The sequence below is a fragment of the Corvus hawaiiensis genome, chromosome 7, assembly GCF_020740725.1.
Source record: "Corvus hawaiiensis isolate bCorHaw1 chromosome 7, bCorHaw1.pri.cur, whole genome shotgun sequence".
NCBI lineage: Eukaryota > Metazoa > Chordata > Aves > Passeriformes > Corvidae > Corvus > Corvus hawaiiensis.
The window spans coordinates 14,094,991-14,109,975 of NC_063219.1; the positions used below are offsets into that span (position 1 = coordinate 14,094,991).

At 39.1% G+C, this 14,985-nt stretch overlaps 1 protein-coding gene across 1 annotated transcript; it reads right to left on the reverse strand.

Annotated features, from left to right (window-relative positions):
• Positions 1-739: 739 nt before the first annotated feature.
• CPO (carboxypeptidase O) lies at positions 740-14,475 on the reverse strand. The gene is made up of 11 exons (XM_048309490.1): positions 14,396-14,475; positions 11,123-11,198; positions 10,589-10,713; positions 8,002-8,116; positions 6,849-6,950; positions 5,908-6,012; positions 5,290-5,400; positions 4,075-4,165; positions 3,292-3,494; positions 2,242-2,326; positions 740-1,050 (listed from the first exon to the last, which is right to left on the reverse strand). The coding sequence occupies exons 1-11, from the start codon at positions 14,473-14,475 to the stop codon at positions 782-784; spliced, it is 1,362 nt and encodes a 453-aa protein (XP_048165447.1). The 3' UTR covers positions 740-781.
• Positions 14,476-14,985: the final 510 nt, after the last annotated feature.

Below are 14,985 nucleotides of genomic sequence, written 5' to 3' on the forward strand. Positions count from 1 at the left end.
TGAAAATGCAAAAAAATAATTCTCTGGTCTGCTCTGTAGGAATAGAACCACGTCCTTATCTTTCTTTTCCCTTTCCCCTTCAAATTTTTGGAGGTTTTGGGCACCTCCTATCTTCAGTAATCTGTCTGCATTTAGGTGACAGGGCTACACCTCTTCTCTGACCCCATATGTTTGCACCAGTTCAACTTTTCAGCTTATTTCAGGCTGTAGATGGTTTCCTGATCATGACCTTTCACCAGCTTTTGAGGCCCTGTATTTTCTAGCAAATCCCAATGTGAAAGTTTAGGGAAGGAAAGTGGATGTCAAGGACCCCATCCAATTTTGTGTAGTGGGATTTGAGGACTTTTAAGTCTCACAGGCATCCTGCTAAGGCCAGCAACACACAGAAGTCAGTGGGTTCAGGCAGTAAGGAAAATTGTGACAGATCAGGACTGTGGCTGACAGAAGGGCTGCATAGGCCCAGGTGAGCCCCTGAAAACATGCTCTAGAGAACCAGGGAGTAATAGTGCTCTGTCCCCATGGGTACTTGCCATGAATGAATGTTTTAAGGTCGCTTAAGGAATAAGCAGAGTCAGCAAGTGAAGCTTGGGAAATTGCCACAACTCTTCATCTTTTCCTTCTTCCCGAAAGCATAGCTATCAAACCACAAGTCCTTTTATTTTATGGGATGAGTCTTTATTGAAATACTTGACATTTAGTTCCTTTGCTGACGTAACTTTTTATTTTTGAGGGGACATTATATTTTTCATGTGAGTCTCTTGATGGGTTCTCTAAGCCGTTTTTAAGAAACAGTCCATGTAAGTACAATACTGAGGCAAAGGCTCAGGCCCAGGCTGCTGGAGGTCAGCACCACAGCCCCATCTGGGAAGTACTTCTTATCAACATAATCTATGATAGTTGTCACAGCCAACATAGTCTCCTCACATGTGGGCTGGATTTGGTTAGCAGGGAGAATAAATCCATGAGTACCCGTGTCTCGCAGCTCAAATGTGTAGGAGAGGGGAATGCCAATCGTGTGGACCCAGTCCCGTGAGGAGCCTGAGTTACTGTCTGTGAATTTAAAAATAGAGAGGAGATATTTGTATTAAGCATGGTTCTTTGAAAATACTTCTTGCTATAGTTAATGCAAGTTTATACCAGAATCCCTGAACTAAGCAGTAACCATATATCACTGTGACACAGAGAACAGTTTCTAGGTGCTGTAATTCTTAACTATACTAAAAGTCTTCCATGGAGTTTCCTGACTGACACAGTTCTTCATAAGATGGTATTGTACAACAGCAGGAGATGAGTTTCAGGGATTCTGTGGCTTTAGCGTTTTACTGTGACTAGTGTGGGATACAAGATGGATTGGACATTTGTCTGTTCTTGTACTGCATCTCCTACTTTGATACTGACTAGATTTTTTTTTTTTTTTAGCATAATTTTGGTCAAATCTTAAAAAATTTTGGCTTCTCCCTGTATCTCTGTTCACCTTCCTCATGGATTGTTTTTCTTAGCTCTTCATTGTAAGTACAAACCCTGGCAAAAATGCAGTCCTAGGCACAGGCAAGTTGCCTTACAGTTACACTGCATTGCTCATGCAGTCTGTGACTCAGAGACTGGCACTTGGGGACTGGCAGAGACAGCCACTGGAATATGCAAACCACATGGTTTCTGGAGCCAACTACTTACTGTTCTCACTGACTAGCGTGACTTATTGCTTACTGGGAAAATATTGGGTTTACTAGGCAGTCTCCAGGGCCCTCAATCCTCTTTGTAAAGGCTGTCACCTCATATTAGCTTTGATGTGTTCGTGATGTGGCCATCCAGTCTATTAGGAACAGGGCTGAAACTGATATATTTCGCACAGAATTGCAAGCAGCTGCCATGTGATGTCTGATGGAGTAACTGTAGACCTGATTGGGATTTTAATTTTTGCTTGATTCCAGTGAAGACAAATAGGAGTTTTGCTGCTGACTTCAGCAGGGCCAGGATGATCTATCACCAATCTCCTTCTGTCCCCTGTGATGGATTTGTGAGGAATCCATGCAGGAACTAGCTTCTGATCATTCCTGCAGTCAGCTTTATAACTTACAGAGTTGTCTTGTATTCAAATGACTGCTACTTACATGTTGCAGCAAAGTAGCCCTTTAAATATTACTCAAAGTAGAAACTCAGCAAAACAGTACTTGCTGATGCATGTGACACAAGAATTCTTTGAAACACAGAGCAATCAAAGGGAAACATAAAAAAACTTACATAAAATTAAAGCGGTTGATCCTACTCTATAGCTGGTCCCATACTTTCCTGTCAATGCAGCAGCTGCTTCCTTTGCAACTTGCATCTGGAGATTCAAAACAGGAACAGGATTGTCATCAGTGGCAGTACCTTTGGCAATTGAGTGGACCCAAATTTTTGTCTCTTTCAGCTTTACACTTACATATGATCAACTTTAAGTTTTGATATTACTTCAGGTCTTTAGAGGAACCCATTAGAAACATTTGGACAAATTGTTCTTGATTTTTTTTAATGCACATTATGTTAAAATTTTTTAAATTACTCTATTAGGTTGAGATGCTATTTGCTTTACTGTAAAGCTAGAGCCTATATTTTTGAGAATTAAGAATCTGTCCTGTATAACACACTGGTACTGACTACAGCAGTGTTTGACCTCTTACTTGCTTTATTGCCACAGACTCTGTATCCCACTATCCTTAGAAACTGAGCCATAGATGAAATAAATGACTTCTCCAATGAAGACTTCTCCTGAATGACTTCTCCTTCTCATATGAAGTCCAAACCCAAATCCCTCATGCTCTTGACTAGTGTTTCAGCTACTGGAATCTTCATAAATACGCACACTAGTGAACTTAAATCAGAACACTCAGACAGTGAGGGAAGAAGTAACCAGGAAATAGGTACTTACTTTGCTCCCGTTCTTCTGAGAGCACGTTTGGAAAACCCTTTCTGGATGCAATCATGATAACCATATGTGTATAATGTCCTGGCATCCTAAAGTGCAAATTCATTCTTGTATGGAGCAGAAGATGGTGCTCTTCTCCACTCACCTGGCTTTGCATTAACCCTATCTGTAGTAGTTCAATTTTCCTGATTTAAGTTGAAGAATTAGGATTTCTGAGGCAAATAAACCTTACTAATGCTGAATAGAGAAGCAGTAACTCTGGGAGCCAAGTCCCTGAACAAGCCCAGTTCCTCTGAAGGAAACGCAAGAGAGCAAGTAAAGTTGCACCACAGGCTACTGCCTGTACTTGCTCTCTACAAATGTAGAAGATGAAAGTTTTGCCCTACCAGTTCTTCATTGTTACTTGGAGGTGTAGTTGTGGAACCATATGGAGTGAGGATGAGCTGCCCATAGGAGTGAATTGTTAAATAGCACAAAATGTCACTCTTCTTGCTTTTGATAAACTGAGCCACAGCTCTTGTCTCAGGCTCTGATTCTGGTCCAGATCCACAGAAAACGTCACTGCTGCAGTTAAAAGATACACCAACACCTGGGGTGGAATACAAACACTGAATCAAAGGAGAAATATAGAAGACCAGTTCAGAGGGAACTGGGAAATTTACCTTGTAGTGTTAAGGCATGTGTTTATGTGGGCAGGGGACTAGACAGCTGAGTGGGACTTTAGCATTACACTCAGTTGGTAGCAACTAAAGTTTGCGACAAGACTGAAATATTTATTGCACGTTTACAGGGTGGCTGCAACGATAACATTCTGACACCACCATAGTGCACCACACACCAGGGAAGCTTTGGAGGCTCCTTGAAACTCATGGCAAGTGTAAATACTGGCTGTTAAGTGGCTAGCTCCTAGCATTCCTGCCTAGAGCTGATGCTTGGTCCTGCAGTGAGTTAGAGGTATAGTTACATAAGAGCAATTTTCTGCTCACAAAAATAAGTGCTGGTTGAAAGTCAATGAGTTAGTATTTTGACAAACCAGGATTTTATTTTTACATATGCCTTGATGACAACAAGATGAATATTCCTTTCTTATAGGACTACATTTATTTCAGAAACTAGTTATTATTCTTGCTTTACATTTGTGTTCATGATCTGAAATACTTCAAACTTACTGCCCCAGGATGAGTTGAAGTTTCGGTTCAGATCTGTGCCATAGCAGGTGCCGTTCTCATATGGAAAACGGTTTTTCCTCCACAAACGATCCTAAAGAAAAGTAAGTTCTGTTACATAATAAAAACTCAATGATCCACACGGCTCAGTGATAATATGGTGTAAATACTCCTTTATTTTCCACCTCTGCATTCTGACTAACCCTGTTATTGTAAGAGTACAACTCCACATGCATGGGTCACAAAGCTCAGTGACAGAACAATTCATCTACTACAGCCAGGCTGTCATCTGCCACAAACATGCATGCACCCTGAAACAAGCCTCCTGACCTTTTTTTTTTTAAGTATGCTTCTTCTGTAGTGCTCAACTGCTTCTGTGCAGTGTGGCACTCCTAAGCAAGACTTGGCATTGCGAGGGGTAAGAGATGATAGTATGTTTCAGATTCAAGAAGATTAATTCTTTTTTGTCAGCTAATCTTCCTATTGCTCCTTGGTTCCCTGCTATACTCATGACTATACTTGGTTCTGTGCAGACCTCACCACCCTGCCTGTGTTAGCTTCCCAGCTGAATTCCCTGTGCACCCCAGTGCAGTGTGTGGTATGCCTTAAACCTGCCAGAGAGCAAGCTGGGAGACAGTCTGATGGTGGTAGGCTGAGCCTCTTGGGCCATCCTACATCCTGCATTAAAAGATGCTTCAACTGGGCACAGGAGCCTGGAAGCATGGTGAGAGTGGCCCAAGACCAACATTTTGCATTATCCTCCGTATCAGAAAAGGAAAATTATTTGGGAGGGCACACCTATTTCAAAACCAAATAGTCCAATATTTGACCAATTCTCCTGCTGTCCCATGCAGAGATGCTAAGACCCATCTGTACGTGAGATCTTTTGTGAAGAATGAATGACTGTTCCAGACATGCTTAACTCCATCAAGCAGGCCTCGAGATGTTATTGAAGAAGTAAGCCCATCCTCAGAAACACAAAAGCAATTGATCTTGTGGTTTTGCTTCCCAAGGCTCATGACATTTGCTAGGAATATTTAGCTCTGCAATCTCAGATGACCACTGATTCTCCAGAAGAAACAAAATCTCTCTGCCATGAGAGGATTTATGTGAGTATTGTCACTGTTTTCTGTTTAATTGCTATGATTCTATCTAAAAGTAACAAAACATGCTGGGCATGCTAACTTTCAGTCTAGTTCCTGGATTTACACTACTTACTTCTTCCCAGGAATAGATGTAGCCATCAATATTGAGGACTGGCAAGACGTAGAGGTCCAAATTCTGCAGAAATCTGCTTATCTTTGGGTCAGATTTGTAATTTTGAAGAATCTGAGAAGAAAAAATACGGAGCACTGAGCAGAGAATTTAGTGGTAATCACTGCAAAGAGAAAGTTTAGAACTATCATCAGGTGATCACTCACTCCTGGATATCACCATGGTATCCAACATCTGCTTGATCACAAGTGTGCCAGGTACTTTCTGTACACATGGAACATTGCTATATCATAGCTTAGGGTTTCTTTATTTGAGGAGCACCGTGACTTTTTGAAATAGAGAGGCTTGATCCAACAGCCACTGTGGGAAAAGGAGAGGTTGATACCAAGTTTTTAAAGGCTTTGGAAACAGTTCAGATGGAGGAACTGGCGCGCTAACTAATACTGACCCATATCTCAGACTGTGATTTGGACTTTGGTCTCCACAGATATCTGTATTGTATACTAATTTTGCAAATCGCATTTTAACAGAAAAGCATAATTCTTGGTACCACAATAGAGAACTAAAGTGTCCAAAGTGATAGGGTTTTCTTATTATCTAAATGGAAGGGTAAGAACTCACTTCTTTCACAAACCACTGACAGAAGGCTGGAGAGATCCATTCTCTGGCATGAATCCCACAGTCCATCCAAATTATCTTTTTGGGTTTATTTGATGGTTGACTGATCTGAGAGAATATAAAAATGGTAATTTAAAAACTGTTACATTACAATAAAATAGCTTAATGTAATACAAGAAAGTAAAGGATGTGCCTTGATATGCCGTTGGGTCATGTGAGGTTATTATTATTATTATTATTATTATTATTATTATTATTACAGACATCTTTATGGCAAGCTCTTTTTCCTAATAACCCCATCTCTGTAGTATCACAAGGCATGAGCTTTAAAATGTCTATTGAGCAGGAGCGTCAATAGAACAGTTAATAGAACAATTTCTTTTTCTTTTTCTCCTTTCTCATTTGTATTTGTCATTCATAGGAGTGGTTGTTCTTAGTTGAAGATTTTTTTTTTTTTTTTTGAAGGGGAATCACAAAAAGGCAGGGAATATAATACTACTCAGTGATAGGAGCAGAAGATTAGGCAATAACTAACCCAAATATTAAGACTGTGTTTTTCACTAGTGTGTCCAATAAAAAAAGTCATGGAATACTGCTAGCAGAAAGGCTATTTGCTGTAAAAAGTAATAAAAATAACAAACCAAAAGTCTTTTTCCTCACACACAGCTGTTGCCAAGCTAGTTTCAGCTTGATTTGTATTTCTAAACAAAACTTCAGTTAAATTTGTTGTTTTCACTACATAATAGCAATAGCAAGCTCATGATGATAGTATATGTGAAAGCTGGCAAATCTTACTATAATGTAGAGGAGTAAAACCATCTCCTGTTATTCCAGTGAATTGGGATGAACGCTATCTTAGGAAACATCTGAATCCTGTCTTCTCCTGAGTATTTTTCTTTTTTGTTAAGATATGTTTTATTATTAAGGGAAAGTTCCTCCCTTACCTGTAGATAATACATTGTTCGATTTTCAAATGTCTTCCCTAAGAAATGCTGAGTCACCAGCTCACTGTTGTTCTTCTGGATCTGAGTCATCCATTGATAAATCTGAAATAGTTGCAAAGAATTCTTGGTTCAAAGTGGGAGTTTCCTTCTCTTTCCCACTTCCATTTCCAGATAAAAGCATTTTCTTTTGTTTAGACAACCAATATTTTCCTCAGAGTTTATTTTAGCCTGTGATGTCACAGACATGGAAGGTGTTTCACATGCCTCTGTGCAAAGGCATGGTCATATCTCGCTGGGTGTTAAAAGAGAACATCACTGCAGTGCAACATGGACACTCCATTCGGGATCTCATTCAACATGCCCATCCTATTGGGCATCTTCCTGTTGAGTTCATCAGACATGAAGCCACACCATCAAATCTTCAAAGCAGTATTACAGTCTCTTCCCTATCAGCACTGATTTTCCACATCTGAGTCAGTAGCAGTCATCCTCAATGGGTAGCTCTAACAAAACACACATGAGGGTTGACTGTGTTCTCTCAGTTTTATTATGCAGCTAGGAGAAAGAATTACCACCATGTGCTGCTTTTGTCCAGGTTTGCCAACAGGTGCGTGAAACATGACACCAAGAAGCCATCACTGCCCACCCCAATGACACTGTTTTCTCCTCAAGTGTCAAAAACCTGCCCTTAAATTACTTCTTTCTAGAGATCTCCTGGTGTTCACTTCTTCTTCCTCACTGGGATTCCAGACACCACAACAGTCATTGCCCTTCACATTTGGCTCAGCACCAAACAGACTGGGACTTAAACTAATAAATACTAGAGATAAAGAATGACAGGGTAGAAAAGTAGCAAACCAATCAATTGAACCACAGAATATTATCTGCAAAACAGTGCAGCTGCTTCACACTGAGCATTTAGGTCTTAGTCAGTGAAGAATTGAGGATTTAGTCAAAATCTGTGGCAAATCCATATTCAATTCAACCAGGACAAGATTCTAGTCAAAGAGAAAGGACAGACTATTCAAAGAAGAAAGCCAGAAAGTGGTCCTCTGACTTCAGCTGAGCTTTCTGCAAACACAGAGTTGCCTGCTGTGGCATTTACAGAACAGAAAACAACAAAGAGCAGAAGCAGATGTAGGTTCTTCTTTACCTCTTCCATTGGATGATACTCAGTGTAGACATAACCTCCTGACACCTCCCTGTGGCTGCTCCTCTCCCTTGGCATGCTCTGATCCACAAGTTTCTGCACATCAGGTATTAGGACTCTGAAGGAAGGAAGGAGAAAGGGAAGATAGAAAACAATCCTGAACAGTTCCTGCAGAACTACTATAGTGGGTACATTGCTTACATCAGCAAATGAAAGGATTTAACCTCTTCTGTTGTGAATTGCCAGGCAAAATCATCACCATCAGCATTATGGTTACTTTCATGTAAAACAAAGTTCAAAGTACTGAGATTTTCACAAGGTTTTAACAATAGTCATTTTTATCACATTTTTAAGTTGTGAATTTTCTACCAACAAAATAAGTTCAAGATTTTCTTTTCCTCAGCATTTCTATTTTTGAGAAAAACTCTGAAAATACCACCTTTTGGGAAAAGGAAGGGAAAGAGATAAATTTAAGATTAGGGTTTCATTGTATTTTATTGAGACATTTTCAATTTGCAAAGATTTCACAGAAATATTCATTGCAATTTGCAAAAATCAGAGCAAACCCCTTATTTCCTTCAAGTAGTTTTTTTTGCTTTTTAGCTACAAAAATAGCTCAGAAATTAATATAACACAGGCATGATTCCATGATCCAGGGAGTCAATAAAACCTTTTCCTTGGCTTCAGTGGATTTTGGATCAGGAGCTGTTCTTTCTCACTGCAATCAGCCCCTTGTAACTGCTGCAAATCTGCTCACATTGTAAATGCTTGTGATAAGACAATTGCAAAGATAGCTCAAACACTGCTGATCTCAAATGCTGGAAGTGCTAACAGGCTTTTCTGCTGACAGTGGCACTGACCGGCATTTCTGGAAACCGCACATAAGAAACTTTTAAGAGTAGTTGCAGCTGACTTTCACTCTGAGCTTTGATGTTTTTTCACATCTAAACTTCAAACTAAAATTCAGGTAGTGAAAATTCCCATGAACTGAAACCACACACAAAAAATACCTTATCAGTGCTCTGGAGAACTGAAACCACAGAGGCTGACACAGTTGGAATATTGATGTCCTTATAATTTGTCATTTATGTCTCTATCATTATATACCTAACTGTCATGTTACCTTCCCTGCATGTCAACTGCCTTCTAAAGGGTGGTTCCTGCTTTGAATCTGTTATAGGAGCTTTGATGCTATTATTGTTGTACTCAGCCTCTTTGCAATACAAACCCAAAATTTTCATCTTGACTAATAATTACTCATCTCTTTCTTTAGAACCCGAGGTAAGGTAGATACAGTTTTGGCCAAAGGAAAAAAAGTTAAGCTGCTAATTTCAGCTTAGTATTTAAATTTCCACTAGAATCTGTTGAAACCATTAGAAAATGAAGAGTCTTGACATAAATAAGAGGTTAAATTATCTTCTGGAACGTTGTCTAAGTACTGAATATCTAAACCTCATGCTAGAAAATTTGTACTGGCTCCAACCTCGTATCTCTTCATCTCTGGTTGTCAAGGCATCACACTTACTAAAGGAACTTGTCAGGCAAGATGCAGGATGTCAAGATCAGCTTTAACTCAAAACAGCTTTGAAGTGACATCAATCTTCCTTAAACTCATCTTTGATTGGTAAATGTCAGTGTATGTCCATAGGCCATTTGTCATCAGCTCTGAATGACTACAGGGTTGTTTATATTAAATACAGTTAAATTAGATTAGCTACTGGTTACCTGAAAAAGTGAGTACAAATGCGAACAGGACTGTATTTAATCCCATTTGCCTTTATAAACACTCTTTGTATCTGGATTAGATCTTCTGGTTGTAAGCTGGGAAAGACATGGGTAGGTGTGATAATGCATTGTGGGACATTTGTGGGTTGTGGCTTCCAGTTGTGCGCACAGTGGACAGCTGCCACTGGGGTCTTTGTCCCAAGCTGGGGTGTCTCTGTTTGGCTGGATGGTGCCAAGAAATTCTCACCAGCCTGGTGAAAGGGATCGGGGTAGAAAAATGAAGCTTCAAAGAAAGTGGCTGAACACTCACTTTGAAAGGTCTGTTCTCCAAACCGGAGGAGCTACAAGAGACAGGGAAGGGAAAAGGAGACCTAGAGGCTGCTTCCCTGCAGTGACACCAATTAAACCTTTGGGCTCTCCAGAAGACCTTGCATTCAAATATCCATGCTCTCCAAGAGAAAATCATGCTCCTATAAGTAGTGATTATACCAGGCTTGGCCTCTTGAGACTAAAAAAACTTAGACTAAAAAATCTGAGTCATACATCCAAGTGCCATCCTCTCAGTGACCACTGAGAAGGCCACAGCAGGCAACAAGACAGATTGGGCTGTCTCATGTTCCAGCCCCAAATTCACAGTCCAGGATAGGTGGAAGGTAAATAAATAGGACAAGGGGGAATGTGCTTTTAAAGGTTCATACAGCATGTCTGCTTTTGCTGGTCAAAGTAAGTTGGAGGCATTTGGAACAAAGGTTGGGTCCTGTTGCCAGTACTTGCTGACTGTTTATCAGACAGGGCTTAGTCCTTTTCTGATAGCAAGGAAGATTATTAGAGCCATCCTTCCCCATCAAGGTATTAGAGATTGTACCTGTAAGAGATCATATGCTGATCTAAGCTGTCCTTCACCTCCTGCACCAGAGGGGCTGGGACCCTAATGTGCAGGTCTTCTCCAGCCCTGATGTCTTCAGGCAGCAGGGGCTTCCACAAATCCAGCTGTGCAGAAAAGAAAGAAATGCACTAATGAAGCTCTCTTTTCAGAATGACAAAAATATATTAGAGTAGTTGCATGTCAACAAATGAAAGAAGTTTTCCTTCAAATTGTCCCCGTAACCCTCCAGTCATTTCTTCATAGAGCACGTAGCACAGGCTTAGTGTTTTCATTGACTCAGGCACCACTGATAAGGAGCAGCATTTTCACAGAGCCGTGCAAAGAAACTAACTTCTTCACATAAATTCCTTCAGGTAGTAGAAAGGCAATTCCACACTACACTAAGCCAAAAAAAAAGTTAGATGAAGCTTTTTCTAGTTTAACCTTCATTCCTGTCCTAAGCTGCATGCATATCTGTTTTAAAGCCCAAGACGCTGCTCTGCTCGTTGGGCACGTGTGGTTATTTTTACTTACCATTAAAGTACTGCAAAGAAGCTGAAGATGCTGGACTTGCTGAAATGTTTCTGGCACAATATGCAAAACCTGATCCCTGGAAATTCAGTAGAGAAACAAGATCAGTTTTAAAGTCTGTTAAATTATCTGTGATTTCATAAGTCAAAAGGACTTTGTTCTTCATTCTACATGAAGACAGAACATGTAACAAAAACACCTCTGAATTATGAATTTGTGGAATATTTTAGCTGCAAATAGGACTAAGTGTTGTGACTTCTCTGTTGCTAGCACATTAGCCACTCTGCAGCCTTGCCAGTGCCTTACTCACCATACCAGTTTTGCAGAAGCCAACTGCTTGCATGAACCCTGATGTGTATTTCTGCCTTTGCAGGACCAGGGCCAAAATGAGGGCATTGGTAATACATGATAAACTGTTTATTTGATGTCAATTTTTTTTCCCCCTCACATTTGGGATTTATTAAATTATTCCAGATTACCTTTGTGCTTGGCTGGTCTATTTCAGCATGCAGAAACTTTTGATCGTCATTATAAATGAACATTGCTAAGAACTTGAGATGTACACAAACTGCTTGTCATGAGAATAGCCAATTTATTCCAAAAGAGTGAGTATTGTTGTCTCTAGAACTGCATATTCCTACTCAATTCACGTGAAATAAAGATTTCTAGTACAGAATCTATCATTTTATATTTTTAGAAAAGACACACAGAATCCAGTGTCTTAGTATATCTTTTCATGAGATCCCATGAAACCTTTGTCTACTACAGGCTTAATCTGATGAAAATATTTAAAGTTTACAAAGAACAAATTAAAATGGATGGAAATGCGGAAAAAGCAAATCAGTATATTCTATTAAAAAAGCCCTTGTAGTTATTTTTGTATTTTTTTTCAGTGTTCATTCAGATCAGCTTTCCAGGACTGACAGCAAGTGTGATGTTTCTAGTGAAAGGGTTTCAGAGTGAGGTGTGGGTGTTGATGACTACATTGCATTACCCAAAGGTGAGAGACCAGTTACCCACAACTGATGAGATGGAATGGGGAACCCTAGAAACTCTCCTATTTGCTAGCAACCAAAAACTATGGCTTCACAGTCTCTTTTAGTGACTTCAATGGATTCTTTGCAGGACAAGTACAAAAAATGAACATTTTACATTTTAAAGCTTTTGTAATAGAAATTCTTGTTGCAAAAGCAAGTTGTGGTCATTATAGTCATCAATATAATATTCTCTCATCCTCTGAACTGCAACTGCCATCTTTTGTGCTTCCATGCCGGAATGTACAATTATCAGCTTAATATACATACAAACAGAATTCACTATTCATTCACTTTATCCCCAGAGAAATAGGGGGATTTGTGGTTTTTTTACATCTCTCTGGAAAATATTACCTTTGCTGATTGAAAACTTGATAGTTAAAATAGACAGTTTACTACTGCTTTATGAGATGCTGATAGCCCCATATCTATGGGGCAAAATGATTACATTTGCATTGCTCACAGCAATGGTACAACAGTCATGTTGTACAGATTGGTACAACAGTCATGATATCTTTGTAATAAACCTTGTAGATGCAGGATAAACATCTTTGCTAGCAGAATAAACATCTCAGCTGCAGTTCAGAGTTTATTCTCTCTAAATGCCTAGGCTTGCTTTGTTCTTTGTCTGTCAGGAAGGGAAACAATATCCTGTAATATCTTTCTATGCTCATTGACATTATGTCTTAATTACACCAAATCAGAGAAATTCCAGACAGTCAGATTGCTGCCAGATGGCCAGCTCTTATTTACTGATAAACCTTTCACAATAGCCAGTGTGGAGACAAACCATTTTTAATGGTAAACTAAGATTAGAAAGCATACATTTGTTTATGATTATTGACTAAGTTTCTCAGTGGAGAAGTGCAAAGTCAACCCACGTGACCCTATGAGAACTACAGTTTTTAAAATTCTACAGTTAAGCTTTCTTAATAAATTAAAGGACTGTTCTTAGCACAAGCTTGATGCTCATAGATGGGATATTTCTTTCCATTGTTAAACAGAGCAGATGACAATGAAAATGGGCTTTACTAGTAATTCTGTCTTTGTGTAGGTGCTGCCCACCCAAAGTCACACTGACCATTCAATACCTGTTTTTAAATTCCATGCAAGTACTCAACAGGTTCAATTCTGGACAATAATTAGAAACAAAAAAGAAAAATACATTAGCAGGGATCCGTTGAATTCTATTCACTGAAATCAGGCTCTAACTGCATCTCTGATACAAATCTAAAGACTAAATATTATCCAAAGAAATAACACATTTTAAGTAGTGACTCTGTATGCTCTGCTAGGAGATTTTCCAGGAGAGCTGCTGTATGGGTACACTACGAAGGAACTTACTTCCTGTAGGTATTGCTTGGTTTTCTGTCCTTTTTATGACTATATTCTAGGGATATAATTCATCCAGAGGCATTCAGCACTGGAGTACTTTCTCTGTTTACTTTAGAAAATTCCATGTATAAACTTATATGTGAATAGGTGGCCTCCATATTATGCTCATGCCCACCTTGCAAATTCCAGCTGCCACAATGGCAGTTACATATCATTCCTTTAAAGTTGAGGATGAATGAAACAAAAAAAAAGTTTAGATAGGCAAACAAAAATAGTTTAGATTGGCAAGCAGCATAATTTTATATCACTCTTTTTCTGAAGTGGAACTGAGAATGGAAAATAAAGCAATACTGAAGATTTCATACTTTTCAAAACATTAATCAGTAATTAAAAAAAGCGACAATCTCATTGTCTGAACACCTTGGCATGAAGATTGTCTGGAATAACTCCCTTAGCTTTTTTTTTTTTGTAATTGTTATAGTTTTCCAACCCGACTTCACTATTTCTTTCACATAACCTAATCTTTTATTAATAGATATCATTCTGCTCAGTCATACTCCTTGCTTTATACTCAGAAAAGGCATTTTACTCCTGCAGCATCTGGTTTCAAAGTTCATTATGAAAGAGGCTAAGCCAAATGAATTTCAGCTAATGGAAACAGAGCATCCTGAGATGCATTTGAGGGCCATTCTGTGGCTCCTACTGCTGTAGCTATATCTCTGTTGGCTTTGATTGGATTCACTCATTCTTCATTTCCCATCTTTATGATTTCTTTCCCAGTCTTACAATGCTTACAGCTTAGTAACTCTGTGTCCAGTTTTTCAGCTCATAATTGTTATTATTCTTACAGGGTTTCTGTGAATTTCACTGCATGCACAATTCTTCATGAAACCCTGTTAACACTCACCTGTCATACTGCAATTTCAAGCTGAATTTTCCAGGAATTAATGTCCCCAGAGAAAAGATGATCCCAAGAGAAAGCCACATCTTTGTTCAAAGAACCCAGTACTGACAGTGCGGGACTAAAGAGGAGGAGAATAGATCTGGACTGAACATGTAATTTGTACAATTATAATACATAACTAGACTTATCCTGGAAGGCAACCTGCCCTTGACGAATCATTAACTTCGCTTGTAAATAGTTCTCCTTTTTCTTAATTCTTAAAGGTCTCTTCGACACTGCAAAACACAAACACAATTAGCAACATTCTTACTAAAACACTTTTTGTAAGAACTAAGAACATTTTTCTTTGTGTTACCTTTCTATTTTGAAATGTTTTGTGACAAAATCAGTAGTATTTAGAGAAACTCTTACTTGCAAGATCTACGACAACTCGTGAAGGTTAGCTTACAAAAATCATAGAGATAGGGAAGAACAGAAAAACAGTGGTAAAGGAAGCTCCATCTCTACTCTCTTTCGTTTTGTGTTTCAGCCTTTATGGAACACTTCTGTGACCTCTTAACTGCAATTCTACCACTTAACTAACTTAGAAGAGG

Coding starts and splice junctions, on each gene's coding strand:
- CPO (XM_048309490.1), bottom strand. CDS start 14,475: ATGTGGCTTTCTCTTGGGATCATCTTTTCTCTGGGGACATTAATTCCT. Junction 5,401..5,907: donor GTCAGTGGTTTGTGAAAGAA/GTGAGTTCTTAC, acceptor TTTTCTTCTCAG/ATTCTTCAAAATTACAAATC. Junction 1,051..2,241: donor ATCAACCGCTTTAATTTTAT/GTAAGTTTTTTT, acceptor TTAAATTCACAG/ACAGTAACTCAGGCTCCTCA.